Here is a 27,987-nt window from a genome sequence, read left to right on the forward strand (position 1 = left end):
GAAACCTGGGAAAAGGAATTGGTTGGAATTGGATTACTTCTTGTGAGCATTTAGGAGGCACTTTAGCTTATTAACTTGAATGCAAAAGGTCATAATCCTGAATCAGTGTTCATAAGAAAGGGCAGACTTCCAGAATAAGTTCATTCTCTCTACTGTGCCTTCTGAGGCACTTAAATGTACAGTAAGACCATCATTCACTGTGGGTAATACCGTAACTAGTGGTATTCCTCCACTCTGCTTTCTTGGAAGTTTATCATTATTGACGTCCTAAAGAGGGCTAGGTGTGTCCCAAGACTGCTGAAAGACATAATCACTGCCCAATAAGCTTACAAACTCAGGCCCGGATGCTGCAAAGTACTTACCTTTTATGTACAGAAGCTATCCCAATTTAAATTTGCTGGGATTACCCATGTGTTTAAAGTTAAACTCATGCTTAAGTTCTTAGCAGGCTCAGGGCCTTAATCATTATTGAGAGTTTCTATAACCTGAGAAGTGAATCTAAAACTATGGTCTTTCTTTTATTTAATTTTAAAAAGTACCCCATGGGAGTAGAGCCATGCCCCCAGGTTGTTAAATCTGACTGCTGGTGATAGCTCGGGGCAAGGATGAGGCACTGTAGTACAACGTTGTGCCAGGGTGTGTGGGTGTTTTATTTGTAAGATACCTGGTTGTGTGTGCGGGAGAGAGATCAAATTTCCTCCAGTGGCTTGGCTCACAGAGAGAATAGAGAATTTTATTTCACTACTATCAACCACTTTAAGGAAGACCTCCTTGTTGTAGAGCAGGGGTTCTCAACCTATTTCCTTTTCTGGCCCCCTCCAACATGCTATAAAAATTCCATGGTCCACCTGGGCCACAACAACTGTTTTTCTGCACATCCAGTAGCTTAAAAGCCGGAGCTGGCATTAGTAGGTAGTAAGCAGGGGCTCCATGCCACAAGGGGCCCCACAAAGCTAAGCTGCTCAGGCTTTGGCTTCAGCCCTGGGCGGTGGGACTTGGGCTTTGGCTTCAGCCCCAGGCAGCCCTCGGGCTTTGGCTATAGCAAGTCTAACACCATCCCTGCTCTATGGTTTATTTTGGCAGACCCCCTGAAACCTGCTTGCAGGGACACCCCCTGCCCCCAGACCCATGGTGGAGAACCACTATTGTAGGGGATCTAGGTTTTCCTTCTGAAGGAACAAGGTTCTGTGGTTCTAATTGTGAATATTTAGAGCTACTACTCATGATGGCCACTAGGGGCCATATAACAAGGAGGTAAGGATCTGCGTAGACCTTACCCAGCTCAATGGGAATGTCTGTCTCTAGCATCCCCCATTTTTTCATGTTCTCTGTATATATATCTTCCTACTGTATTTTCAACTACATGCATCTGATGAAGTGGGTTTTAGCCCACGAGAGCTTATGCCCAAATAAATTTGTTAGTTTCTAAGGTGCCACAAGTATTCCTCCTTCCTTCTGTCTGTAGAGTGACATGTAGTCCCATGGACTGAATGCATCCTTGGTCAACTTAATGAAGTAAAAGTCTTCTCATTAGACCATAAGAACGGCCATACTGGGTCAGACCAAAGGTTATGAGAAGGAGTAAGTAACACGTTCTTATTTACTTTCTCCTCACCAATCATGATTTTATAGATCTCTAGTATAATCTTGTCCCCTCTTTGAGAAGCATTTCCCCAGCTGGGAGCAATGAGACAGGCAGTCTGCATGGAAGGAAACTCCATGCTGTTTCTTTACTAAGATGTAGATTTGTGTCCCTGCCCCCTTTCCTGCCAGAGCATGGCCACTTAGCAGGTAATGGTCCATCAGCCTTGTTTACACCTGAGTGAGGCATCAGTTTTCCCTTTGTCTCTGAGGAATGGGTTTAGCCACTGCCCACGTTTATTTGGAAAAGATATGTTTAGTCATGATCTCGGCTTATGTTTATAACTTCACATGTAACACAGCTATGTGCATTTTGCCATGCTATTACTGATCATCAGATTATGAGGTTTTTAAATGATTCCTCACAAGGCATACTTTTTACAAATGTTAGTGCAATAACCTATAGCAGTGGTTCTCAAAGCTGGTCCGCTGCTTGTTCAGGGAAAGCCCCTGGCAGGCTGGGCTGGTTTGTTTACCTGCCGCGTCCGCAGGTTCGGCCGATCGCGGCTCCCACTGGCCGCGGTTCGCCGCTCCAGGCCAATGGGGGCTGTGGGAAGGGCGGCCAGCATGTCCCTTGGCCTGCGCCGCTTCCCACAGCCCCCATTGGCCTGGAGCGGCGAACCGCGGCCAGTGGGAGCCGCGATCGGCCGAACCTGCGGACGCGGCAGGTAAACAAACCAGCCCAGCCTGCCAGGGGCTTTCCCTGAACAAGCAGCGGACCAGCTTTGAGAACCACTGCTATAGGTTATTGCACTAACATTTGTAAAAAGTATGCCTTGTGAGGAATCATTTAAAAACCTCATAATCTGATGATCAGTAATAGCATGGCAAAATGCACATAGCTGTGTTACATGTGATGTGCATTTTGCCATGCTATTACTGATCATCAGATTATGAGGTTTTTAAATGATTCCTCACAAGGCATACTTTTTACAAATGTTAGTGCAATAACCTATAGCAGTGGTTCTCAAAGCTGGTCCGCTGCTTGTTCAGGGAAAGCCCCTGGCAGGCTGGGCTGGTTTGTTTACCTGCCGCGTCCGCAGGTTCGGCCGATCGCGGCTCCCACTGGCCGCGGTTCGCCGCTCCAGGCCAATGGGGGCTGTGGGAAGCGGCGCAGGCCAAGGGACATGCTGGCCGCCCTTCCCGCAGCCCCCATTGGCCTGGAGCGGCGAACCGCGACCAGTGGGAGCCACAATCGGCTGAACATGCGGACGCGGCAGGTAAACAAACCGGCCCAGCCTGCCAGGGGCTTTCCCTGAACAAGCAGCGGACCGGCTTTGAGAACCACTGGCCTATAGGGTGTGAAGCCAGGAGTATATTCTGTCACAGTGTGAAAGCATTTGTTTCTAGGTAGTAAGATTTACCTTTGGTTCCAGTTAAGATGAGCAATCAGTCTCTATGAACTGCCTTGTTAAATGACAAACTGAGTGACAAAAGTAGCAGAAGGAGGAAAGATCCTCAATCTGATCCAGATTCAGATGTCCATCAAAACTCCAGGAGCTGGATAAAATGTACCAGAAAATCCAAAACATTTACTTGTATTTACTGGGAGGTGAGTGATTCAGTCTGATCAAGTGTGGCAGAGAAACACCATAGTTTGGGATTTTAAAAAACAGTTCCACAGCTTTGAGGGAGATCCAGTTCAAGCAACTTCACGGATCACTGTAGAAGTATGGCATGGGGAGATGGGCAGTCACTCGAACTTAAGTTCTTTTTGGAGTTTGTTACATCCGCACATCTGTTGACCAGGCACTTGGACATACTTAGCGCAGTCCCCACCCAATGGCAGGAGCTACTGTTTGTACTTTAACCCAGCAGAGAATCCATCTGGGACCCTCTTGGTATAAAGCAGGGATTGGCAACCTTTGGCATGCGGCCCCCCCTGGCGGGCCAGACCTGTTTGTTTACCTGCCGTGTCCACAGGTTCGGCCGATCACAGCTCCCACTGGCCATGGTTCACTGTCCCAGGCCAATGGGGCATGCGGGAAGTGGCGGCCAGCACATCCCTCGGCCTGTGCTGCTTCCTGCAGCCCCCGTTGGCCTGGAGCAGCGAACTGTGGCCAGTGGGAGCTGCCATTGGCCGAACCTGTGGAGGTGGCAGGTAAACAAACTGGCCTGACCTGCCAGGGGGCTTACCCTGGTGGGCCATGTGCCAAAGGTCGCCAACCCTTGGTGTAAAGAGAGCTGCTCTTCCATTGGCTGAGATGGTAGGAGCTATGCTGTAATCTCATCTGGAAGTTACTGTCTGTATATTTTACAGCTGTTAATGCTAACACAGTTGGGGAGGTGGCAAACTGTAAGATTCTAATCGATTCTAACTGAAAAATGTAAGTGTGCTCTTCCTTATTGAAATCTAGATACACTATGGGTCAGATTCGGAGTGGATATATTATTTAGATCATGAGCTTTTTGGGGATAGGCACTTTTTTTCTTCTACATGTCTGTAAAGTGCATACATGGAGTTGCTGCTATAATAATAGCCAAAAAATAATGAAGTGTAAGTAGGTGCAAAAACGCTGATGTCAACAGAGTTGCACACACTTTCACCTGTTCTGAATTTGGCCCACCACATGTAGTTTTGCTCACCACATTTAGGGCCTGATTCTCCATTGCCTGGCACTAGTGTTTGCTCATTTGCACCAGAGCAAAATGAATGTGAAGTGGGTACAAAATGCTACCATTCTGTTTTCGCAATACTTTACCTCCCCTCTCCCCCCAACCCCCTTCATATTGGCGTAAATTACTTCACAAGTCACAGTTACCATATAAGAGCCTAATTCATTGTGGCTCTAACATCTCCATAGAAGAAATGCTACTGCACTGATCCCTGTCACTGTCATGAGGTAAATTATCCAGTAATAACCTGAAGGTGATGATCTGAATTGAGAAGCCACTGTGAATTATGCCATTGCATAGATTGCTTGTTAAAATATCTTTTTCTGCTTTTACCTACCCAGTCAGCCTAACTTATGCAAATTAAACAGCATTTCTATAGCTTTTGTTCATCCTTACTAGTAGTTTTCCAGTCCTAAAACTCCATATATTAACTAATAATGTAGCACTTTGTGTTTGGCATTTTCATATTACATATGCATAATTTCCCCCTCAATACAAAAGTCACTAATGGATCATCACTCTGCAAATGCACCCAACTATTTCAAGGCAGGAGGAGTGGGACTGCTAAGTGACAGTACTTGTGAGTATATGGCACATTTCCATAAGGAAACTGATCATTAATTTTTTGAATTCACACTGAAAGATTGGCTCAGGGAAGCGGGACTAAAATGGTAAAATATCAAATGTTTCATCCAATTTAAAGCATACACAGCCCATCATCATGCTGCTTGTTGGCTAGCACCTTGATTTAAATTACATGGCTTGTTAGTAGAGCTATGCCTGTAGCCATATCACCTTGGGTTGAGGCCTTGTCACTTTTTGTAAAGCACTACAGCTGGCTGAAATTTTTTAAAACTTGTTTTTTGGTTGCAAACATTTTCACAAAAAAGTGTGTGTCCCCCCCTCCCCCCCTCCCCCATTTCTGATGCATTCCACTAAGCGGGGCTGGACCATGTTAGTATATGGACGAGAGACCTTCCCCCCAAAAAAGCCAAATGCAGCAGGACATGCTGTTCTTATAGGTGGCACTCTTCTCTCCAAGTCAATAGTGAAACAGTGTTCCAGCACATTATTAATGGGTGCTCTGCTGCTGCAGGTCCTGACTATACATTCATAGACGTGAAGGCCAGAAAGGACCATTAGATCATATAGAGTGACCTCCTGCATAACACAGGCCATAGAAATTCATCCATTATTGAGACCAACAACTTGAGTTTGACTGCAGCATAGCTCCCAAAAGGCATCTGGTCTTGATGTGAAGACTTCAAGAGATGGAGAATCTCCACATCCTTTGGTAGTTTGTTCCAATGATTAATCACCCTCTCTATTAAATATTTGTGCCTTATTTTTAATATGAGTAGGGCTGGCTTTAACTTCCACCCATTGGCCTTATTTTGCCTTTCTTTAGAGATCGTACACTGATCAGTTAATCTCTTCCTCTTCTTTTTGTTAAACTAAAGAGATTGAACTCCTTGAAATGCACTGAAAAGCATTTTTCCTGCCCTCAAATAATTTTTGTAGCTCTTCTCTGCACTCTTTTTCTCTAATATTTCACATCCTTTTTTAAAATGTTGACATCAGAATTGGTTCCAGTAAACTATTTGCAGTTATTAAACTATGTAAGCATTTTCCACAAGAATTGGAATAAAAATTCCAGCATGTGCCCAAATTCTCACATGGGCTATTTTATTCTGCCTCACTGGAAGGTTCCCTGCAGTTTCAATCCGATACAGTATTTTTCCTCTCTTCTAAACTTGTTGTGTGGCTGCATGCTGGCAAATTGTTGTGCTTCACCCCAGTGGTGGATGGCTACACTAAAATGGTGGGTGAAGTAATTTCCATGTGCTTATCCATGGTTGTTTTTTTTTTAAAAAAATAATATTATATATCAGTTTGATTGAGAGCTTTCTGGATAAAAGCTATTTTACAAATATAAGACCGCATTGACTCGGCAATTCACGTTGCTGCTCTGTGAGGAATCAGTATCTTTTCCCAAGCCCAGGTCTGCTGCTGTTTTGATGAAGGAAGGCCTGACCAGCTTTCTTCTCAAAGAAAGAGATAAAGATTAACTGCTACCAAGTTTAGACAAGTTCATGATAAATTTCTGGTCTAATTCTGTAGGACCCAGAGTCTAGGTCATATACAGTAAACAGCTGGCACAATTACTAGATAAACTACATATATATGTAGAGCTAGGAACAGAACAAATTGGTAGTTGATAGCAACAGAACTTTCTAAACTGTGCAATGAAGGGCCTTTAGTAGTGCAAATTTGGAAGCAAGTGTTATCTTCCAAACCTGAGACTGGGAATCCAATTTTGAGAATGTAGACATGGGGGATCCAGGGGACATAGTGTACTTAGAATTTCAGAAAGCCTTCGACAAGGTCCCTCACCAAAGGCTCTTAAGCGTAGTAAGCTGTCATGGGATAAGAGGGAAGGTCCTCTCATGGATCAGTAACTGGTTAAAAGACAGGAAACAAAGGGTAGGAATAAATGGTCAGTTCTCAGAATGGAGAGAGTGGTGTCCCCCAGGGGTCTGTACTGGGACCAGTCCTAGTCAATATATTCATAAATGATCTGGGAAAAGGGTAAACAGTGAGGTGGCAAAAATTGTAGATGATACAAAACTACTCAAGATAGTTAAGTCCAAAGCAGACTGTGAAGAGCTACAAAGGGATCTCACAAAACTGGGAGACTAGGCAACAAAATGGCAGATGAAATTCAATGCTGATAAATGCAAAGATCACAACTATATAGAAAAAGATGGGGTCTAAATTAGCTGTTACCACTCCAGAGAAAGATCTTGGCGTCACTGTGGATAATTCTCTGAAAACATCCACTCAGTGTGCAGCAGCAGTCAAAAAAGCTAACAATGTTGGGAATCATTAAGAAAGGGATAGATCATAAGACAGAAAATGTCATATTGCCTCTATGTAAATCAATGGGACACTCACATCTTGAATATTGCGTGCAGATGTGCTTGCCCCATCTCAAAAAAAAGATACATTGGAATTGGAAAAGGTTAAGAAAAGGGCAACAAAAATTATTAGGCGTATGAAACAGCTTCCATATCAGGAGAGATTAATATGATTGGGACTTTTCAACTTGGAAAATGGGGGATATGATAGAGGTCTATAAGATCATGACTGGTGTGAAGAAGGGAAATAGGAAGTGTTATTTACTCTTTCTCATAACACAAGAACTAGGGGTCACCAGATGAAATTAATAGGTAGCAGGTTTAAAACAAACAAAAGGAAGTATTTCTTCACACAACGCACCGTCAACCTGTGGAACTCTTTCCCATAGGTTGTTGTGAAGGCCAAGACTATAACAGGGTTCAGAAAAGAACTAGATAAATTCATGGAGGACAGGTCCATCAATGGCTATTAGCCAGGTTGGGCAGGGATGGTGTCCCGAGCCTCTGTTTGCCAGAAGCTGGGAATGGAAGACAGGGGATGGATCACTTGACAATTACCTGTTTTGTTTATTTCCTCTGGGGCACCTGGCATTGGCCACTGTCAGAAGACAGGCTACTGGGCTAGATTGGACCTTTGGTCTGACCCAGTATGACTGTTCTTATAAAAAGAAGTGGTAAACACCCCAAGTAACTCCCCCCCCCCCCCCCGCCCATCACATTCTCTGCACCTGAAAAGACAAAGGAAGCAGCCGCTGGACTCTGGGGGAGGGGTCCTGACTGAGTTAGGTCAGTAAGACTGCTGAAAGCATGTGATGATGAAACTTCTCTTTGAAGGCTAGGATGCTTTGAATCTAATATAATTTTTAAGTTAAGTACCAGTAAGTATTTTAATCTTGTAACCATTTCTGACTTTTATGCCTCATTACTTGTACTCACTAAAAATCTGTCTTTGTAGTTAATAAACTTGTTTCATTGTTTTAATCTAATCCAGTGTGTTTAAATTGAAGTGTCTGGATAACTATTTAAAATAATAAACTGGCATATTATTCCCTTAAAGGAATAACAGACATAGTATATTTGTACTGTTGAGGAGAGGGCTGGGCAGTACAGGACAAACATTTCTGGGGGAAGATCCAAGACTGGGTGTGTGTTGAAGTTGCCCTGCAGCATAACCAAGGCTTGTGAGAGCCAAGGTGTGGCTTGGATGACTGCAGTACACACAGACACAGCTGGGAGTGACTTACATGCTGGAGGTTGTTTGTGAGTAGTCCAGGTTGGAGGCTACAACAGCAGAGCATGATAAAGGGCACCCCAGGTTACAGAGCACAGGTGACACAATCCCCCCACTAGTCTGGATTGTGCCCCAGTATGTCACACACACACAAAAGGAGATTGTAGAGTACTTTCAATCCAACATCTCACCTATCCTCCAACTGCTATAATCAGAGAGTGTAATTTTACTTTAGATTCTAAGGCTGGGCTTTTCAAAGCAGAGAGCCACTCAACTTCCACTGAAAATCAATTAGGTATCTACTCCAATAGGCTCCTTTTAAAATTTCTCATGACAGACATCATTAAAATGTATCTGAAAATGCCAGTGAAAATACACATCCATATTAATTTCAACCCCATTTTCAGAACACAAAACTGGGGGAAATTGTGTGGCAAATGTTGAATTTTTAATGGCATATACTGGCTATAAATTTATTCATTTGAAATTACCCAGAATGAGCCATAATTTTGCTAGAAACTGTTTTGTATAGGGCCATCTAGACTTGCGCCTGGGAGCTGAACTGGATGATCCCACAGTTTTTGGGTTTTTTTCTTCCGTCTGTAACTTAACATTCATAGACAGACTTCAGGATGTGACATCTTTTTATTCATTTCACATAACACATACAAACTTTCTATTTGTTCTAAGGCCCATTTTCCTTGCACAATTTGACCAACGAGGAACACAGTTTATTATCTGTTTTTATTAACTAAAAATCCCAGACTAATGATGAGGAAACATTTCCAGGAGCTTTGAACAGCAGCTGGGTTCTTACTGTGCCAGAAACTCCATGTCATTATGCACAAGTGACCAAGAGGTAACTAGGAAACATCACACAGTCATGACAGCAGCGAGATGCAGGAAATCCATCTTCCGTGGGGGACTTACAGTCACTACAGAGCAGACAGGACCCTGATGCTTTAATCTCCAACACTGGCTTTGTTTGAAAAAATAAAAAGTTACATTTGGACAGAGCAATAACTCAGATAAGCACAAGATCCTTACTGGAAATGTGAAGGTTGAAAGTCACAATAAAAGGGAGAAACATCTGTTTCCTGCACAGCTCTTGTCAAACATTTTTATAAAGTTCTAAATAGTTTCATTGTGATTTGTGAAAAGGTCCAAAAATTCAGGGAACAAAGTGAGGAGAACTTTTGAAGGGAATCCTTTTCTCTTTTTATTCCATTTATTTCTCCTCCGAATGGGTGTATATTTTTAGATTCTCTTCCCTCCTCTCCAAACCCCATGATCAAAAATGTAATTCTGCTCTTTGATCTCTCCTGTGCTTCCTTTTGAGTGTTGCTTGACATGGCACTTCCCACAAGAGATGCAAAATTCATTCATCCTGAATGAGTAGAAAATAAAAGCTGCAATTGTTAGTGACAAATATTTGGGGTTCCCTCCCTCTTCTTCCCCCTTTTCACAACAAGAAGGCCACATACACAGATTCAAGAACAATACAGACAGGTGAGTTGACGAGTGTTTAGGCTATTGATTAGCTATTGAAATTCTCTTACAGGTGGAGGCCAAAGACCTGGAGGGTAGATATACTCTTCTGCCAGCCATCGCTTCTCAATGAAGCTGTGAGCTGTTGCTGTGAACTCGAACAGCAGTCATATTGTGCACACAGCTATTGCTGAAGCCCAGAGGTTTACAGGACTAGACATTTTATACATATAACAAAAGCCTCCAAAGATACACTAGATAGAATATAAAATTTAGAAGGGCATGTTTCAGGGCATAAACCAATCACTAACTTAGGAGACTTAAGACAAAACTTCCTTTATGGGCAGGTTTTTCCATAATTGTCACTTATAGGGTTTTATGCAACTTCCCCTGAAGCATCTCATACTGGCCACAGGAAACCACATTAGATAGACCATTGGTCCAATGTCCGGAACATAGGTATTGTCATATATCTGCTATAGACACTCAATGAAGCCTGTCCTAGAAATCAAGCAGTCTTTAAAAGAAACCAACAGTCTCTTAAATAGACAGATTTCCCTATCGCAAAGCCAGACCCACATTTCCCATAGGGCTCAACAAGAGGAACTTATTTGTGAGTACATATAATATTGGAAAGCTGCACTTGAGGGTAAGTTCTTTGTTCCACGATGACACCATGCTGTGCAAGTAGTTTGGTTCAGGTGAAATGGGAAGTAGAGGTCAGGCTTGGCTAGTAGGAGAGCAAATTGCAAATATTAAGGCCAAATATTGTTTAAATGCACTTTCTTATGTAGAAATGAAGATTCATTTAGTACAAGGGGTGGTGAAGTAGGTTTGTCTTTTTGTTTTAATTTGGGGGGGAAACTGTGGTGTCAATTTAAAAAGGGAACAATAGCAATGTCTTGATCCGGGAATAGATGCTATCCAAGCTCTTGACGACAGATGCTATGCAAATTTCCCTCAGTCATACCTCCCAGTAAGCCTCAGTTCTACTTACTCAAATTTAGTCCATGGCATTTCTATTGTGACAATCAGCATGGTTTAGATGCCAATTCTGGACCCCAGTTATTCCAGTCCTGGTCACACACCATTAGCACTGTCCATGAATCTTACTGCAGTTAAGTTCTGTTCCAATCCTCATACCCCCTACACAGCTTTACCAATGCATCTCAGTCATAACTATCTTTGAAACGACTAAGCGCAGGCTGCTAATCATGACAATCTGTGTTGGTTTTGTTATGGGGAAAGGTGTCCCCTGAGACTAGATTAATAACCAAATGCTCTGAAGTGTCCTAATGAATGTGTCCTGATGTCTGCATCAATCAAAGCTGGGGTTTGGGTAGGAGTTATTAATAAAGTGAACTAAACCATCTTACAAGTTTCATAAGAACATAAGAATGGCCATACTGGGTCAGACCAAAGGTCCATCTAGCCCAGTATCCTGTCTTATGACAGTGGCCAATGCCAGGTGCCCCAGGGGGAATGAACAGAACAGGTAATCATCATGTGATCCATCCCCTGTCACCCATTCCCAGCTTCTGGCAAACAGAGGCTAGGGACACCATCCCTGCCCATCCTGGCTAATAGCCATTGATGGACCTATCCTCCATGAACTTATCTACTTCTTTTTTTCTAACTCTGTTATAGTATTGGCCTTCACAACATCCTCTGGCAAAGAATTCCACACACTGACTGTGCATTGTATGACGAAGGAAAAAAGAAAAGCTCCATTTATTACAACTTCGACAGCTACGTGCTGAACGTGAGCACTGTAAGGTTTGAGGTAAGAACAGTGTTCTGCTACAGGGGTGGGCACTGGGGCTGTCCAGCCATCCCTCATCGAGGTGGGAGAATAGAGTCTTGAATCATGGCAGAAGGACCTCCCAGTAGCTGGTACTAGTCAGCTGAGAGTAGAGTGTTGAACTCTCTCTCTCTCTTCTTCCACAGCCTTCAATGAGACCAGGATTGGGCCCAGATACTGCAGTCAGTCCATCCATCCCTGTGTCATCAGACAGATTTTATTTTTCTCAAGGCTTTTTTAGTTTATTTTAGTATCTCAGTGAGCCTGAAGGCCATGAACCCTCTTCGGGGAATAGGTGCTAAAGAACACAAAGAAACAACGTCTACTGAGTGTGTAACAAAACACAGCTTCATAAACAACTTGAACTGAATATCCTGATCTGCAGCTGAGCAAGCTGTCAGGAATGGGTCCAAGAGAACTCCCTCCTCTCCCCCCAGCGGGTTGTATCTAAGCCCTTCACACACTAGTAGGAGGATTAGGCACTGAGGCAACAATCAAGAAGACAAGAATATGCTTTATCTTCTGTCACAGCCCTAGACCAAGTGATGAAAGGTAAAATACAGGATTAATAAGCAAACCACTGGCAAAAATATCTGCTGTCAAAAGAAAAAGGAGAATGCTAAGGCCTGGAACGATGTGCAGCAGATTCAGACAGGCAATGTGAGAGAAGAATGAAAAGGATGGAAGGATTTCAATGGGACAAATTCAGAAAGAAAATGACACTTTATTCAGAAAGCTGGAACCATATGCCACAGCAGTGAGTGACGGAATAGGCTTTGAATGGGTTCCGCTCATCTGTCTTTCTGCTATATCCGAGCCTTCAAAGCTAGAAGACCATCCCTTAGAGCTTAGCTTCTTTAAAGAGTGTCTGAAATAAATTACATTTGGTTTTATAAATCTGCCTTTGTGTCCTTCAGAGATTTCCAATTGGGGTTTCATCCAAAGTGCAGGAAGTTCAGAAATGTTGCTTACCTGCTGAAATTACGTGTGTCGTTAAATATATGATGTGAAGGAAGCAGACATGTTACCTTTCAGACAGAGAGCTGTAGAGCAAGTTGTCCTGACTTGAGAGAAAAGCTTTCACTTCACTCTCTGCTGCAAAGGGGACCTATTTATTTGTTTGCAAAGGGCCAAAATCACTGTTTCAATCTCTTTGCAGTTTGCTTCTGAGCTGCTTGTCTGTTTGCTTCCCCTCCTTTGATCTTGGTGGCAGCAACTCTAAGTACGGTTACATTTACACCTTCTTCTAGATCATTAATGAAAAATTCAGTGTGGTTTCCTATAGTGACCCCTGTGATATTTGGGACTTGAGTCAAAGCCCATTGAAATCAATGAAAATCTTTCCATTGACATCAGTGGGCTTTGAATCAGGCCTTTGGTACTGTTTCACATTTGAAGGGCTACAATTAATGACTATATTATGTCTCCTTCATCAGCTAATTTCTAATTCATGGTGAGTTCTCTTTATCTAGCTGGTGTTTTTCCTGCATCTTTGTTTGCTACGTAGTGCGACTATATAACGACTTGTTTCTGAAATTCAAATATCCTCTGTGGCACATTCCCCATTATCTACTTCATCAGTAATTATGCTGAAGGCCATTAGATTCATTTGGCTTGAGCTAGTGTTAATAAATGCACGCTGTTAATTGGTCATTAGACACATATCTCCTGAATCCTCACATATTGACTCACATCAGCCTGTGCTCCAAAATTTTCCCTGGAACAGACAGTTCACCAAACCTACAATGTGACAGGCTTGCCTTCTAGTGAAATTGGGGAATAGCAGGGGAGGTTCTGGGGTTTGCTTGCCAATGACTAATTCACCAAATTACCCATTTGCCTAGATGTTTTATCATTGAGAAGTGTCAAAGAACTCAAAACTATATCTACAGAGCATGAAAAGGTCTGGATCACACAAATTTCCTCGAATGCCTCTCCCCCCCACCCCAAAACTCCATTTGAAAAGCCTGATAGCTATGTTACAGAGCTGCCTGCTTCCCTCAACGTCTATGCCCTATTGCACTGTATCACCTAGAAAGAAGCTCTGTCCCTTGCCCAAGAAGGTCACTTGTACTTGGTCAAAACTGGGCACCCAACTCTAAGTGAATGGCAATCATGATCAGAGAAAGTCCTTGGATTTATCTCTCCATCTTTCCCACCTGAAATAACTATCCAGGACTCTATCCTGAGAAGCAGCGACTGTCAAATAAATTTGGGCATCATGGTGGATAATCAGCTGACCATGGGCTCCCAGGTCGACACTGTGGCTAAAAGGACTAATGCAATCCATGGATGCATAAACAGGGGAATCCTGTATTTGGCACTAGTGTGATGGCTGCTGGAATACAGTGTCCTGTTCTGGTGTCCATACTTAAAGAAGGATGTTGACAAATTGAAGAGAGTTCAAAGAAGAGTCACAAGAATGATTGAAGGATTAGAAAACTTGCCTTACTGCGATAGACTCAGAGAGCTCAATCTATTTAGCTTAACAAAGAGAAGGTTAATGGATGTCTTGATTAGTCTATGAGTACCTACAAGGGGAACAAATATTTAATAATGGGCTCATCAATCTAGCAAAGAGAGGTATAACATGATCCAATGGCTGGAAGTTGAAGCTAGACAAACTCAGACTTTTAACAATGAGGGTATTTAACCACTGGAACAACTTACCACGGGTCATGATGGAGTCTCCATCACTGACCATTTTAAAATCAAGCTTAAATATTTTTCTATAAGAGATGTTTTAAAATTATTTTGGGGAAATTCAATGGCCTGTGTTATACAGGAAACCAGACTAGATGATCTTAATGATGCCTTCTGGCCTTGCATCTCTGAGCCTGGTGTAATGCCACAGCACCCCCATCTCTAGTCACAGGAAGTCTGAAAGAAAATATCCAGACTGCTACCAACAGTAAAAGAAGATTATTATTGTTATTATGAAACATTTATATATAGTAATGCCTACAGCCCAGCCAGTTTGGAGCCCCATTCTGCTATGTGCCAGACAAGCACAGTAAATGACAATCCTTGCCTTAGAGATTCACTTTTGGGTCCAACAGTAGAGCATCTTGATTTTTGATACAAAGTGGCTTAAGACCCCAATTCAGTAAAGTGCTTAAGCACACGATTAGTCCCTCTGAAGTCATATGCTTAAATGTTAGGCATGTGTTTTAAGTACTTCGTTGATTCAGGCCTTAGTCTGTGTTCTAGCAAGGGCAGATTCTATGTACTTTTTAGAACTTTAGACCAATAAAAAGGACACATAAATTATTATAAGTCTAGTGCCATGCAGTTGAGTTTAGTGTAGATACAATTTCTTGCCACTCTGACTTTGCCAGTCAAACCAGCCGGCATACCCTTTTTCTGTCACACATTCTATCATTAACCTAATGTGAGAGAATTGCTGCTATCGGTATCTTCTTTCTTTGCTATATTAATGGGAACCCTTTGAGTGACACAGAAGCCTCTGGCAATGGGGAAAGCCTGTTGAGTTCCGAATCTCATCCAGGCATCAATAATTACCGTTACAGACAGCAAAGTAATTATCATGATTTACAGAGCCAGTGATTAACATATGCTCATCCAGGGAAGCAATCTCAGCAATTAAAGAAGAGCTGCTCTTGGCAACAGATCCAGGGAAGACGTGGCCAAGTGTAATGGCAGAGAGCTGGCAAACCAGAGGGAAACAAAGTAGACAACCCACTCATAGGAGGAGGGATATGTTATTCCTTCAAAAGTAAACATGAAGCAATTCAAAAAGAGTAAGGAATATCAAAAGGGGGCAAGAAAATAAATTTAGAAGAGGCATCAAATGTCTTCCATCAAATGTCTTCAGCTGACAGTGATAACAGAATAACTTGCATTCCCATAGAATCTTTTCAGCTGGAAGGATCCCAAGTCATTTTATTGACTCTGTATAAGGATTACTCACTGAAATGGAAGCTGTTTCTGGGTGGACCACAGAAGCCATTCTATGCCAGCAATATTGCCTAATAGTATTAAGCAAGAGTAGTGAAGAATAACTTCTGTAGTTTAACAACAAGAAGGACTTTTAGGGCAGGGGCAACATAAACATGGGAATTTGAATTTGATCAGAGGACTGAGGCCAACACCCCATTGCCTACAAAGAGTGCTCATATGGTGGTTCTTTTAAGAACCACAACTAGTCAGATCCCCAGTTCTATATTTCACATGAAAGATGTCAATATTAGTGTTGTTGCTATGATTATTTTATAGTACCTCAAAGCATGATAGGAACTTTTACAGAACATATAGAAAGTGATGGTCCCTGCTCCAAAGAAGTTAGATCTCATAGTAGATATAATGTGATCGGGGGGATAACAAACTGTACAGAGGGGTGGGGAAAGAAATGATAACGGTTACAACAAGGTGCTCAGATACCAAGGTTACCCACTTTAGGCGGATGCTCATCTTGGTGGGTTATTTTAAAGGGTATCTGAACAGATTTAATAGTCATATATTAATTGGCTTTGGGGAGATTTTCAAAGGCACACATGGTAGTTAAAATCTCAACTCCCATTGACTTTTGGCTGTTGTGACACTCTACACCCCAGGGGAGTGCCCTATAGCCCCCATATTCATCATTTGTATATAACTGTGATACTGCATATAAAGCATGCCATGTGAGGTATCATGGGAAAGCTTATGATCTGCTGAAACCCACTGTTCCATCTAAATATGTATATGCTGTGTCCATATCAGAAGATAAAGGAATATTTTGTGCTTTATTTGTAGGCATGGTGCACCTCAATCCCTCCTATTCTCTGTTTGTGGCACATAATGGTTTTGTCTCCTGAAGGCTTTAATACCTTGATTTAATTTCCGTTTTGGATTTAGCATGTAGGTGCTGGGCAGTGTTGGTGGCCTGTGATAGATAGGAGATTGGACTATATGATGTGCTGGTCCCTTTTGGCCTTGAATTTTATGACTCTGTGGTGTACAAGCAATGTTGTCCACTGGGATCCAGTGCTCTTAGACCTTGCCTTCCAAGGAGTTTTTTCAGGTCACACTTGAGAGAAATTACAGGTGTTCCTTCTAATTTTACTGCTGCAGCATATGGCAAAAGCCCCTCCCTTTGCCTATTGACATGTTGAGAAAATATTCTTCCATTTTGTTTTCAGGTACGACTTTGCATTGTGATCAGTGAAGTGATCAGTTTGTGGTGTGATCGATTTTGTACACAGCTGGGCAGTTAGGCCATCCTGTGAACTTTAATTTGGGGAGGGTAAAACGAACAAAACTATCTTTGCTAATATAAAAACATTATCTGCTTCACCCTCTATCTGCCATACTCTCCTTTTTTTAATAACCCTTCCTAATGAAACTCTCATTCGGGATTTATAATTTAGCAGATTGCACTTGAAACCCGGGCACTTCACTGATACAATCTTGTAGGCTGTTTATTAAGAGTATTCAGCAGGCAGACTTACTAAGAAGAACAAAGATGAACTGCCATTTAAAGAACATTGAACAAGAGACAGATGTTGAGCCCTGTCACTATCAGCTGAATTAAACAGCCTCAAGGCCTTTGATAAAATATATTCCCAATCAGAGGATTATGATATGGATCAGCTACTGGAAAAGGATTCCCTGGACAGTAGAGGGCATTTACACAGTTTGGGGGCCTTAGAAAAGCTTTAGGTCAAATACTTAAGGGGGGGATCAGTTTTCTAGTTCTGGCTTTACTCTTCCACTCCATTACCTGAAGAATCCTCATCTACTTTCCCCATCTTTAGTTTTAAACCACCCATTACCATAGCTTATCCTTCACTAGAGCAAGTTCCTTTGCTGATTACATTGTCAAATTGGTCAAATAATATTTGACCTCTGAAGGCTCCAAGCTAGTGGATTCAAACAATAGGTTTTGCAGGGTGTGATTTCAGACTAGAAAGATAACTTTTTTGTTCTATGGTTAGAGGTTAAATAGATAAGAATCAAAAGGAGAAAAGTCCCCAGATTTGGAGAATGAACTAGTGTCAGGAAAACTGAGCCCTCTCCAGATATTCTATGTATCTGTCTTTGGTTAGCATTGTCCCTCTCTTCTAGCAGTATATTTCATTCTGTCCCATACCCTTTCCCAATCTAAAGGGGGAGACTTCTCCTTCCAAAAAGAATTGCCTTTAAAAAATATTTCTGATATCCTCACTGGGTGCATGTGACCCACCATACATTTTCAAGCCATGAGCTCAACTCTGATGCTGCTAAAAATTTAAAGCTCGTTTATTAGAGGTTGTTATTTCTCTGGTTTATTGCGGGGTTTGCTCTCTATCACATTCCAGTTCCAAAGTCAAGCAACGGGGCAATGGCAGAGCTTGAATTAAAACTCAGGTCATCTGACTTCCAGGGATGTACCCTGTCTATCCACTGGACCATACTACCTCCTCCTGTGGTTACAATACATTACTGGCTAAGGCTGTGTCCATGGAGGATGCTGTAGTTCAGACTGATTTGGACTTTTTGGCCTGGTACAATATAATTCCCCCATTATTGCCTTATTGATACTAGGTAAAATGGGATGTTTGCCAGAGAAAGTCTTCAGTTTAATGCACGCCCTCCTTGAATAAAAACTTCAAAAACCTATTCTCAGTAGTTAACAGAAGTGAATTGGTATTTGCTAACCTAAGTTTCGTGCTGTGAGACACTTAGTTTACTGCAGCCTGTCTTCCTGCTCTGTTGTCTGCTAAATGAGTCCTTAATGTAGTTTGAAATGTTTAGTATTTCTTGGAATAATTCTTATTTCACTGACGTTCACATAAGAAAAGAATATCTCTCTGAGAACAATGTATTCCTCTGAGCCAAGGGACTCGGGAACAGATCTTAATTGCCTTGGGCAGGGTTTATCTGCATTAGGCAGTAAGTATTTGTATGCAGCACCAAATAAAAAAAATTACCCTTCATCCCTACGTACACTGAGGCCTGGTCTATACTGGGGGGGATCGATCTAAGTTACGCAACTTCAGCTACATGAATGACGTACTTAGATCTACTTACTGCAGTGAAGACACTGCGGTAAGTTGACTGCTGACACTCCCCCATTGACTGCGCCTGCGCCTCTCGCTCCGATGGAGTACTGGAGTCGAAGGGAGAGCGCTCGGCAGTTGATTTATCGCGTCTTCACTAGACACGATAAATCGACCCCTGCTGGATCGATCGCTCCGGAGGTAGGTGTAGACACGCCCTGAGAAAAATGTCTGTATTTATTATTGCTACTTAGATAGACTATGGTAGTGCCTCGAGGTCCCAGTCGAGATCTGGGCCCCATTGACAAAGGCACTGTATAAATGAATAGCAAGGGACAGTCCCTGCCCAAAGAGCTTGGAGTCTAAATAGACAAGACAGACAGAGTCATAAAGAGGGGAAGTCCCTTGCCTGTCCAACGAGCGGAACTGGAAATAGAAATTAAGTCTCCTGAATCACGATGCAGTGACCTGTCTGCTGAACCATGCTGCCTCTAGGTGTCAGACAGGCAAAAAAATGTTCCTTCTTTTTGAATGCTCTTAAATCTTTGTCTTCTTTCCTGACTCTGTCACCCTGACTCTCCCTCTCCTTTCCTCCCTCTGCAGCTCCCTCTATCTAATGGTTGCTTCAGCATAGTCAGATTAATCTTTTCAAGGAAAAAATAAAATCCTTACTCTTGCTGTGCTCCTGTAAACTCGGTTGTTTAACTGAGACTATGATGTAACATTCAATAACGCTACAGAGTCCTATAACTGTTAAGTTAATAAATGCTACAGTCCTGAGAAAACATTCATGACCTCTAGCTTAAGTGCTGATGTAAATCCATTCACTCAATTTAATGTTATAAAAAATCCCAAACGATAACAAATCAGACTAGGACCTAATATTAAAGTGCAGTTCCACTCTGAAAAGTTGCTATGTAATAATGACCCACAGTCCATGGACCTGCTCACTGCTAACGTTGCTGCCAAAATCAGTTCTGTCTGCTTTTACTCTTGTTAGATATACAGAGCCAACGTTGTACTGGGAGAGTTAGCTGGATTCATAGATGTGAAGGCCAGAAAGGGCCATTAGATCATCTAGTCTGACTTCTTGCATAGGACAGGCCATAGAAATTCATCCATTATTGAGACCAATAACTTGCGTTTGACTGAAGCATAGCTCCCAAAAGGCATCCAGACATGATGTGAAGACTTCAAGAGACGGAGAATCTCCACATCCTTTGGTAGTTTGTTCCAAGAATTAATCACCCTCTCTATTAAATATTTGTGCCTTATTTTTAATTTGAGTAGAACTGGCTTTAACGTCTACCCATTGGCCTTCTCTTGCATTTCTTTAGAGAACCTTTTAATACCTAGTATGTTTCTTCCCCTGAAGGTACTCATACACTGATCAGCTCATCTCTTCTTCTTTTTGTCAAAGTAAAGAGATTGAACTCCTTGAATCACACAGAAAAGCATTTTTTCCTGCCCTCAAATTATTTTTGTGGCTCTTCTCTGCATTTTCTTCTTTCTATTATTTCAACATCTTTCTTAAAAGGTTGACACCAGAGCTTATTGCTGGATTCCGTTTAACTATTTGCAGTTATGAGACTACCTATGCACTTTCCACAAGAGTTGGGAGTGAAAATCCCATGGCAGTTGGAGGGTCTACAGCTCCCCACAGTTGCCTGCATGGCTCTTATCATGGCTCAGCTGTGGCTCATTGGCCCCCAAGTCCGCACCCCCAGGCCAGGCCGGAAACCAGAGTGGGGTAAGAGCCATGCGTGCAGCTGAGGGGAGCTGCAAACCCTCCACCTGCCCTAGGCAGGAGGCCCGGGGAATGGGAACCTGGACTGGGGGCTGCTCGTGGGCCCCCCCACTCTAGGCAGGTAGAGAGGCCCGAGCTCCCTGCCCTGGTTCTGGCCTCTGGCTTGGCCGTGGGGGCGAGACATCAGGGAAAGAGGAGGCAGGGCTTCGTGGTCCCTCCACTTTTAGGAAGAATCCGTCACCCCTGGCTTGAGGAGGCATCTGTCAGTGGCAGTGAGCTGAACACCATTCTGCTTCAAATAGGAATGGGGAGTAACTGGCTAGGAAGTGATACTGCTGCAAAGGACCTGGGGGTTATAATGGATGCAAATGGAATATGAGTCAATGCAATGTAGTTGTGAAAAAGGCTAATATTCTGGGGGGGCGTAACCAGGAGTATTGTATATAAGACACAGGAGGTAGTTATCCCACTCTACTCAGTCCTGGTGAGGGCCTCAGCTGGAGTACTGTGTCCAATTCTGGGAGCCACACTTTTAGGAAAGATGTGAACATACTGAAGAGTCCAGAGGAGAGCAATACAAATGATAAAAAAGGACAGAATGAAAAAACTGAGCAAGTTTAGTCTTGAGTCAGACTAAGGAGCTCCTCTTTTGTCCCCATTTCACTCCACACTCTCCCTTAAACAAAGCAGGAAAGCCTCCGTAACTCACCTGGTGGCTCCTGATTGGCCATTGCCTGACCCTTCAAGCCACTGGAGGATCAAGTCTTCTTAGTATCTGAGCCTGAGTGGCTTATCTAGAAAGGGGTTTGCCAGGCCAGTGATACCCACAGCAGGGGGCAGTGAAGGCCTGGCATAGCCCATCACATCTCCCTTTTCACGTTATGCCTCTGGATCAACAATATCCATGATCTCTCATTTCCTGGCATACTTCGCTCCTCTACTAAAACTCCCCTCTCAACCTATTGACATGAATGATGCATCATAAATAAAGCCCTTTGCCACCAAACCTTTTGAACTCACCTTGACTCTCCAATTCACAAATCTGTGTTGACTGTCTGCACATTTGTGGTGGAGCGAATGCTCTGTGAGGAAGGCCTCTGCTTGTACCTGGCTTGCTCGATCCATGCCTCTCGATAGGCCATGATCACAGTGGGCAACACGTTGTCCTGTGTTTGAGGCACCTTCTGGCACATGCTGAGTAAGGACTTGAGCTCTGAGCGGAAGCTCTCGTTCAGCCAGCAGTAGATGAAGGGGTTATAGCAAGTGCTGCTCATGGCAAACCAGTGCAGAGCAAAGTAGATGGAGTTTTTGGTCTTGATGCCAAGGCTGGAGATGAGCACTACATAACAGTTGAGTGGGAACCAGCAGACAGCAAAGACCACCACAACCAACACCAGCATCTTGATGCTCTTCTTCTTGTTCTTGTGGTGAATGATGTATTGCTGCTTGGTGATGTCCCCAATGGCATTGCGCAGCCACAGCTTCTTGGCCAGGCTTGTGTAGGTGATGGTGATGATCAAAAGGGGCAAGAGGTAGAGGAGGAGGAAGGTGGAAAGGTCCAAGTATTTCCACACCAGCTCTGCAGGCTCAGGAAAATCAGGAAGACACAAACTCCGGACAGTAGCTTCCCTTTCAAAACAAAAAAAAGTATTTATATAGTATGTGGCCACAAAAACCTTCATGAAAATTCCTGCATTTCCTCAAACCAGTGCGGGACTTTCAGGCCACAATATAAATCGCCTTTATGCTGCACTTGTGGACATCACAGAACTAGTATTGCCACCACGGCTTCCATAGGACCCAAATCTTCTATCCTTGTGTACACTGAACCATACCCTAATATGCAAGCAGCCCCATTACAATCAATCTGACTACTCCCATGGTAAAGTACTACCAGATGGAAGGATGGCAGTACCTGGTTCATAGGAACTAATATCCTTCAAAGGGGAAGAAGTACCTTCCCACCTCATGTCACCCCACTTCCAACACCCCTCCCCTCACTAGAAAAACAAATAAATTACAGATGTGACTACTTATAGATACTGTAACATTGTAACTGCAAGATGTTTGTATGCATTCTTGACTACCCCTAGTCTTTGTATTTGTGACACTTCTTCTCCATATCCCCCTCTGTTGTTTGTATGTATGTGCCACTTGGGACAGAAAACATGACTTGTCTGTCAAGCATCTTGCACTTACAGGTGCTGTAAGTAATAAATATTAATTGGGGAGTGGGAAAGGCTAATCATGGAGGACAGATTATGAAACTGAATATGCAGTATGCAGAAGTGTAAAAATAGTGTGTATGCATGCACACATGAAGGGGAGTGCTGTACAACTTTGATTGTGGTATGTTTGGGCAGAGCTGAAGAAAAGTAAGAAAATGCTACTTCTCTAAGGCTTTCCAACCAATGATCTCCAAGCACTTTGCAGATATTAATCAAACCCTCATCACCCCTCTGTGTTAAATGAATATAACTATCCCTGTATTGTAATTCTGTTTATGAATATGTTGCACTTCTATAGGCCTCTTTCCCCATCACTTTCAAAGTGTTTGGCAAAGCTGGATAAACACGATTATCACCATTTTACAGAAGAAGTAAATGATGCAGAGCGGCTAATGGGGCTACGCCAAGAATTAATATGGCCCATGGGCCATATTAATTAAAATACAGGTTTGTATATGTATCATACATGTGTAAATTAGTATTATGCACAATAATAATATTCATACTATCTACTTTTACACTAAGATAAAAGTGATCATGGTGATCTATGGTGTAAACTGATTACTAGCTGGTATCACAGCACAGTACTGGCACAGTAGGACATTTATACTTTCCTCTGAAGCATCCAGCATTGGCCACTGTTGGATGGGCCATTAGTCTGTTGAATTATGATACAAAGGGAGGGCAGTTCCAGTACAATCATTCCAGTGTTCGCACAAAGTGGCAGATATTGGGTATCTGATTCTGTTAGGTTCTTATCCTGGCCAAGGAGAGCAGCATTTCAGAAAAGTGTTAGACTAAATCAGGTCCTTGCATCCTAATGGGCTTTTTTGTCACCATGATGCACTCTCCCTTGTATTGAGGTCCACATTCCCATTGTCAAGAGTGAATGACATGGTTTTTTTTTTTTGGGTCGGGGGGCGTGGTCCTGAAGTGTTGCATTATTCTAAACAAGAAAGGCCTATTAACGAAAACTGAAATCTTCTCTTGGAAGCCGTTGCTAAGAAATGGGCAGTTTTGTTTGTCATGGCATGAGATGGGTCCTCACATCCCCTCAATAAGGCAAAGAGAAACTCTTATGACCCATTTTTTATAAACAAGATAACAAAGGCTAGCATAAAGCAAGTAACTGCAAAGAAAAGAGAGTTCCCTGCAGGATGTCGACAAGAGAAGCAAGGACAAAGCCCCATCAGACAATTCTCAGGAATGCTACACAAGCCTCCTACTCATCTTCCCCACACAAACCCCAAAGGGACAAACAGAAGGTAGGAGTGTGTCTCTGTAATATCCCAAGCTGTGGGCTCCACCTAATGACTCCCCATGCTTCCCCAAACTCACAGGTGTTGCCTGTTAACCTAACCCTGTATGATAGGCAACTATCTATTCATATAAGTTAAACAATTTCTCAGTGCCCCCCACCAGAAGGGACTGAACGTTCCATAGACCAAAAATAAGTACGTGTAGCTGGAATTGATGAACTATTAAGGGAGGTGGTGATCCACTCATTTATTTCCTGGGGGTGTTTTAAACCCATCTTTTTCTGTCTCTCCCCCCTTCTGCTTTGTCTCTCTCTGCCCATCTTCTTTCTACCGCTGTCTGTACTCAGCTGCAGTCACTGAAGACTTCTTAATCCCTGTCAGACAACTTTATTCTCCACAGTTTGATTAATATCTTTAATATCCTGTTGTCAACCTCCTGCACTGACTATTATGCCATTAATAGAAGACCTTCCAGAACTGACTGCTGTGAATGTGGGATGACTACAAGCCTAGGGGGAGCTGACAAATGTCAGGTGTGTAGCTAGAAGGATTTTGAATTTTTAGGACTTGGAAACTTTTGATAATAAGGAAGTAGATGCAAATGGAGAAAGCAGACTTTGAGACAGAGAATTTAAGGCCACAAAGGACTGTCACAGTTTAGGGCAATTGCACTCACAGGCACCGACTTTCCAATGTGCGGGGGGTACTCAACAGCCGGCTCTGCCCCAGGCCCTGTCCCCCACTCCATCCTTCCCCCCAAGGCCCCACCCCTGCCTAGCCCTGCCCCACCCACCTATTCCTGCCCCTCCCTCCCCCGAGCATGTCACGTTCTCACTCCTCTCCCCGCCCCGAGCCTCCTGCATGCTGTGAAACCGCTGATTGTGGTAGGTGGGAGGCACTGGGAGGGAGCAGGAGGCGCTGATTGGCAGGGCCCGCCAGTGGGCAGAAGGTGCTGGGGGGAGGGGGAGGTGCTGATGGGGGGCTGCCAGTGGGTGCTCAGCACCCACCATTTTTCCCCATGGGTGCTCCAGCCCCGGAGCACCCACAGAGTCAGTGCCTATGACTGCACTTGGATTCCCCCTCAGTGGTCCTGCCAGGGCATCCACTCTCTGCTTCCAGCTCCCCAGGTGTTGTCTCTCTTCAGTGGAAACAAGTGTCTCTCTCCCTTCTGACTGGTGTTTTCACAGGCTGGACAGTTCCATTGCCTTCACTCTGTCATTCCCAGCATGGACAGGTTACCTTAGGACACCTGCTTGCTTTCTCTTCAGAAATGGATAACACTGTAATTGCTACAGACATAAGTTACCACACAGTTCTTTCTAAGCAAGCCTACTTTATTCTTACAGTACAAAGCATTACAGAGAAAACATTTTAAAACCAATAAAAGGACCTAATAAGCTTACTAGAGTTTGTCCTAACTTTCTCTTGGGCTCTGGAAAGTGCATCTTTTAATACCCCACCCTAGGGGCATCCTTGTTGTTACAAGTTCATCAGAGCTTCAGCACACAACGTGTCCACTCATAACACATTCAGTTCCCTTTTTATACAGTTCAGAAGTCTTAGAACTGGAGTTTCCGGAGGCAGGTAGTAAGTATACAAAGGATCTCTCCCTCCCCAGGGCATATTTTCAAAAGGTTGGCTTCAGAGGGGAAGAATTTGCATTCCTCTTACCTCAATGTATTTCCTAAGGCAGGGATCGGCAACCTTTGGCCCGTGGTCCACCAGGAAAAGCCGCTGGCGGGCCGAGACAATTTGTTTACGTGTTAATTCTACATATCATCTTGAATATGAATTCCTCCCTCCCCAAAAGGGAGTGAGAAATTAGGAGGCAAGGCAAGGGAAAACAAATGGGCTCTTGTATTAAAGGTTTTCTAGACAACATTCTTAATGCAATAATTTTGATGTAACAGCATTGTGTCCTCTCTCTCTTGCTGTCCATTCATAGGAGGGAAGTAGCTGTGAGCCAAGGAAGAACGCCAAGGCTATCTTGTGTGGTTTTTGCACAGATAAGTCGGAGGGCTCTGTAAGCAAGATGAAAATCTTTCAAATGTTGATTATTTTAGCCTCCACATTCTTCTCCTTGGGACTGAAATCTCAAGCAGACAATACTGCTCGCTGTGATACTATCTATCCTGTCTTGCTCCAGTGGGGTTCTCCTGGATATTTACTGACCAGCAGTATTGAATGAGAACATGGGGAAAAAATAAACCCGGTTTGTTTTGATGCATCATACATGGCTGCATCCATCCCGAAGAAACCTTTCTTTACTGGTTAAGAAAAGAGAGTCTCATTAGCTGGCACCACAAACTTGCTGTCAATAGTGGACTAAGGTAGTACCTAAGATCTTGGCCCTGCCCCAGAGCACAATGATCCCTGGATCCATCACCCCATCCTGCCCCCATGATACAATGTTTTGTGGCTTTAGGATCCCAACATCAAGTCCTCAAAAGCTTCTGCCCATGTGTGTTGGCTCAGTTGCAGGTAACACCCTGAGTTTGATTTACATGCCTTTTCCTGGTACTGATCCATGCTACTTTGTGGGCACTGGGGTCGGAAGAAATCTCATATAAAGGGAGAAGAAGTAGTTTAAGGCTTATCTAAGAAGAGACAACTGCTGGGTCTGAGCTTCCGCATGGCAGACTAGATAACTAGCTATCTTGCATCCAATTTCAAGATATCTTTGGACTCTCCCTCCCCTCCCCCCATGGAGCAAGAAGGGAAACATTTATGGATTTTGCTATGCCAAACTCCACCTCAGAATCTTCACCTTCTTGTGGAACTTTGTGAATCTTCCTCTGAATGGGAAGTTTCACTTGATCCCCTTCACATTTGCCAAGCAAACCGCACTCTTCACCTCCGCTTTACAGCAAAATAACCAAAGCAAAGGGGCATTAACAAGAAAGGTTTTATTGTCCTGCAGAATCACCAGACTGCCTTAAAAAGCACCGCCATGTGTTATGAGGCTGCTGCTTCTATTTTGATGTATTGTGTTTAAGTGTTTGTCAGAGGTGCCTAACGTGTTCAGTGAGGCTCCTCTTGTTTAGATTTATCAAACAAATAAAACCAAAGATGCTGAAGGGAGATGATCTCGCTCACTGAGTAAAGGAGTGGCTCAGTTTGCTGAGGTTCGCTCTCCTGTTGATCAAAGAGGGAAGTCTTTATTGTGTAACGCAGTGACACTAGATAGCTCCATGCATGGCTTAGACATATAAAACCTTGCCTATATAAGTACCAGACATGTGTGCTGTGTTTTTGATAGTTTGATTCCTGCCTCCTTCACCTTCCCTCACAAAAATATAGGTTTGTTGGATGGCAGGGGTGTCCTGTTTATGAACAAAAAAGCGAATGGGGAAAACAGTTGCCGTCTAGCTAAAACAGCCCTCCAGCAGTGAATCTAGTGCTGAGAGAAACCACACAGTAGCTCTAAGTCTTTTAGAGATGATAGAAAACCAAGGCCCTGAGCACTTGTGCTCACTAAAGTTCCAAAGGCCCCAAGTTTCACAGTGGACCAGCTGTGTTGACCAAACTCCATTTTGGGTAATCACAAAGATATTTAGGTACCTAACAACCATTAAAATCCATGATAGTTAGGTGCCTAAATGCCTTTGAGAATCTGGGCCATTCTGTCTATATAAAACTCCCCGTGCATTGTCAGCTGGATGCAGTGATTGTCACTTCTTGGGCTAAACTGTCCTGCTTAATGTCAGCCCAGCTTCCCACCTGAAGTAGAACTACATTTCAGTAGTGCGGGAAACGATTCTTGTAAATGACTGTGTAAAGTGCCATGGGGGAAAAGGAGCAACTTACCGGTAGTTGTATTGGAAAAGCTTCTGATAGATTGCATGGGGCAGGGAGAAGCAGGTTGCCATCAGCCAGATAACAGAAATGCTCAGCATTCCTCTTGTGAGCGACATCCTTTGCTTTAGAGGGTTCAGAATAACCTGCAATGGAGACTTCACAATGACTGTCATCTCACTGGGAAAGAAAAGTCCCTTCAGTGACTGACAGTTCTCTTCACATGTTCCAATGCTTTTAAGAAAAATAACTGAATACTTAGAGAACTGCCTAACAAATTAGA

General features: G+C 43.2%; 1 protein-coding gene across 1 annotated transcript in view; it reads right to left on the reverse strand.

The window, feature by feature from the left end:
* Nucleotides 1–9,052: 9,052 nt before the first annotated feature.
* The window catches only part of LOC140917691 (G-protein coupled receptor 83-like), a 28,195-nt gene continuing 9,260 nt past the window's right edge, over nucleotides 9,053–27,987 (reverse strand). The window contains exons 4-6 of the mRNA XM_073361001.1: nucleotides 27,717–27,850; nucleotides 21,443–22,051; nucleotides 9,053–9,793 (exon numbers count right to left, since the gene is read on the reverse strand). Of these exons, the coding sequence (XP_073217102.1) occupies nucleotides 21,457–22,051; nucleotides 27,717–27,850 (729 nt within the window). The 3' untranslated portion in view covers nucleotides 9,053–9,793; nucleotides 21,443–21,456. The remainder of the gene's footprint in view (nucleotides 9,794–21,442; nucleotides 22,052–27,716; nucleotides 27,851–27,987) is intronic.

This window comes from Lepidochelys kempii, chromosome 9 (genome assembly GCF_965140265.1).
Source record: "Lepidochelys kempii isolate rLepKem1 chromosome 9, rLepKem1.hap2, whole genome shotgun sequence".
In the NCBI taxonomy this organism is placed as follows: domain Eukaryota; kingdom Metazoa; phylum Chordata; order Testudines; family Cheloniidae; genus Lepidochelys; species Lepidochelys kempii.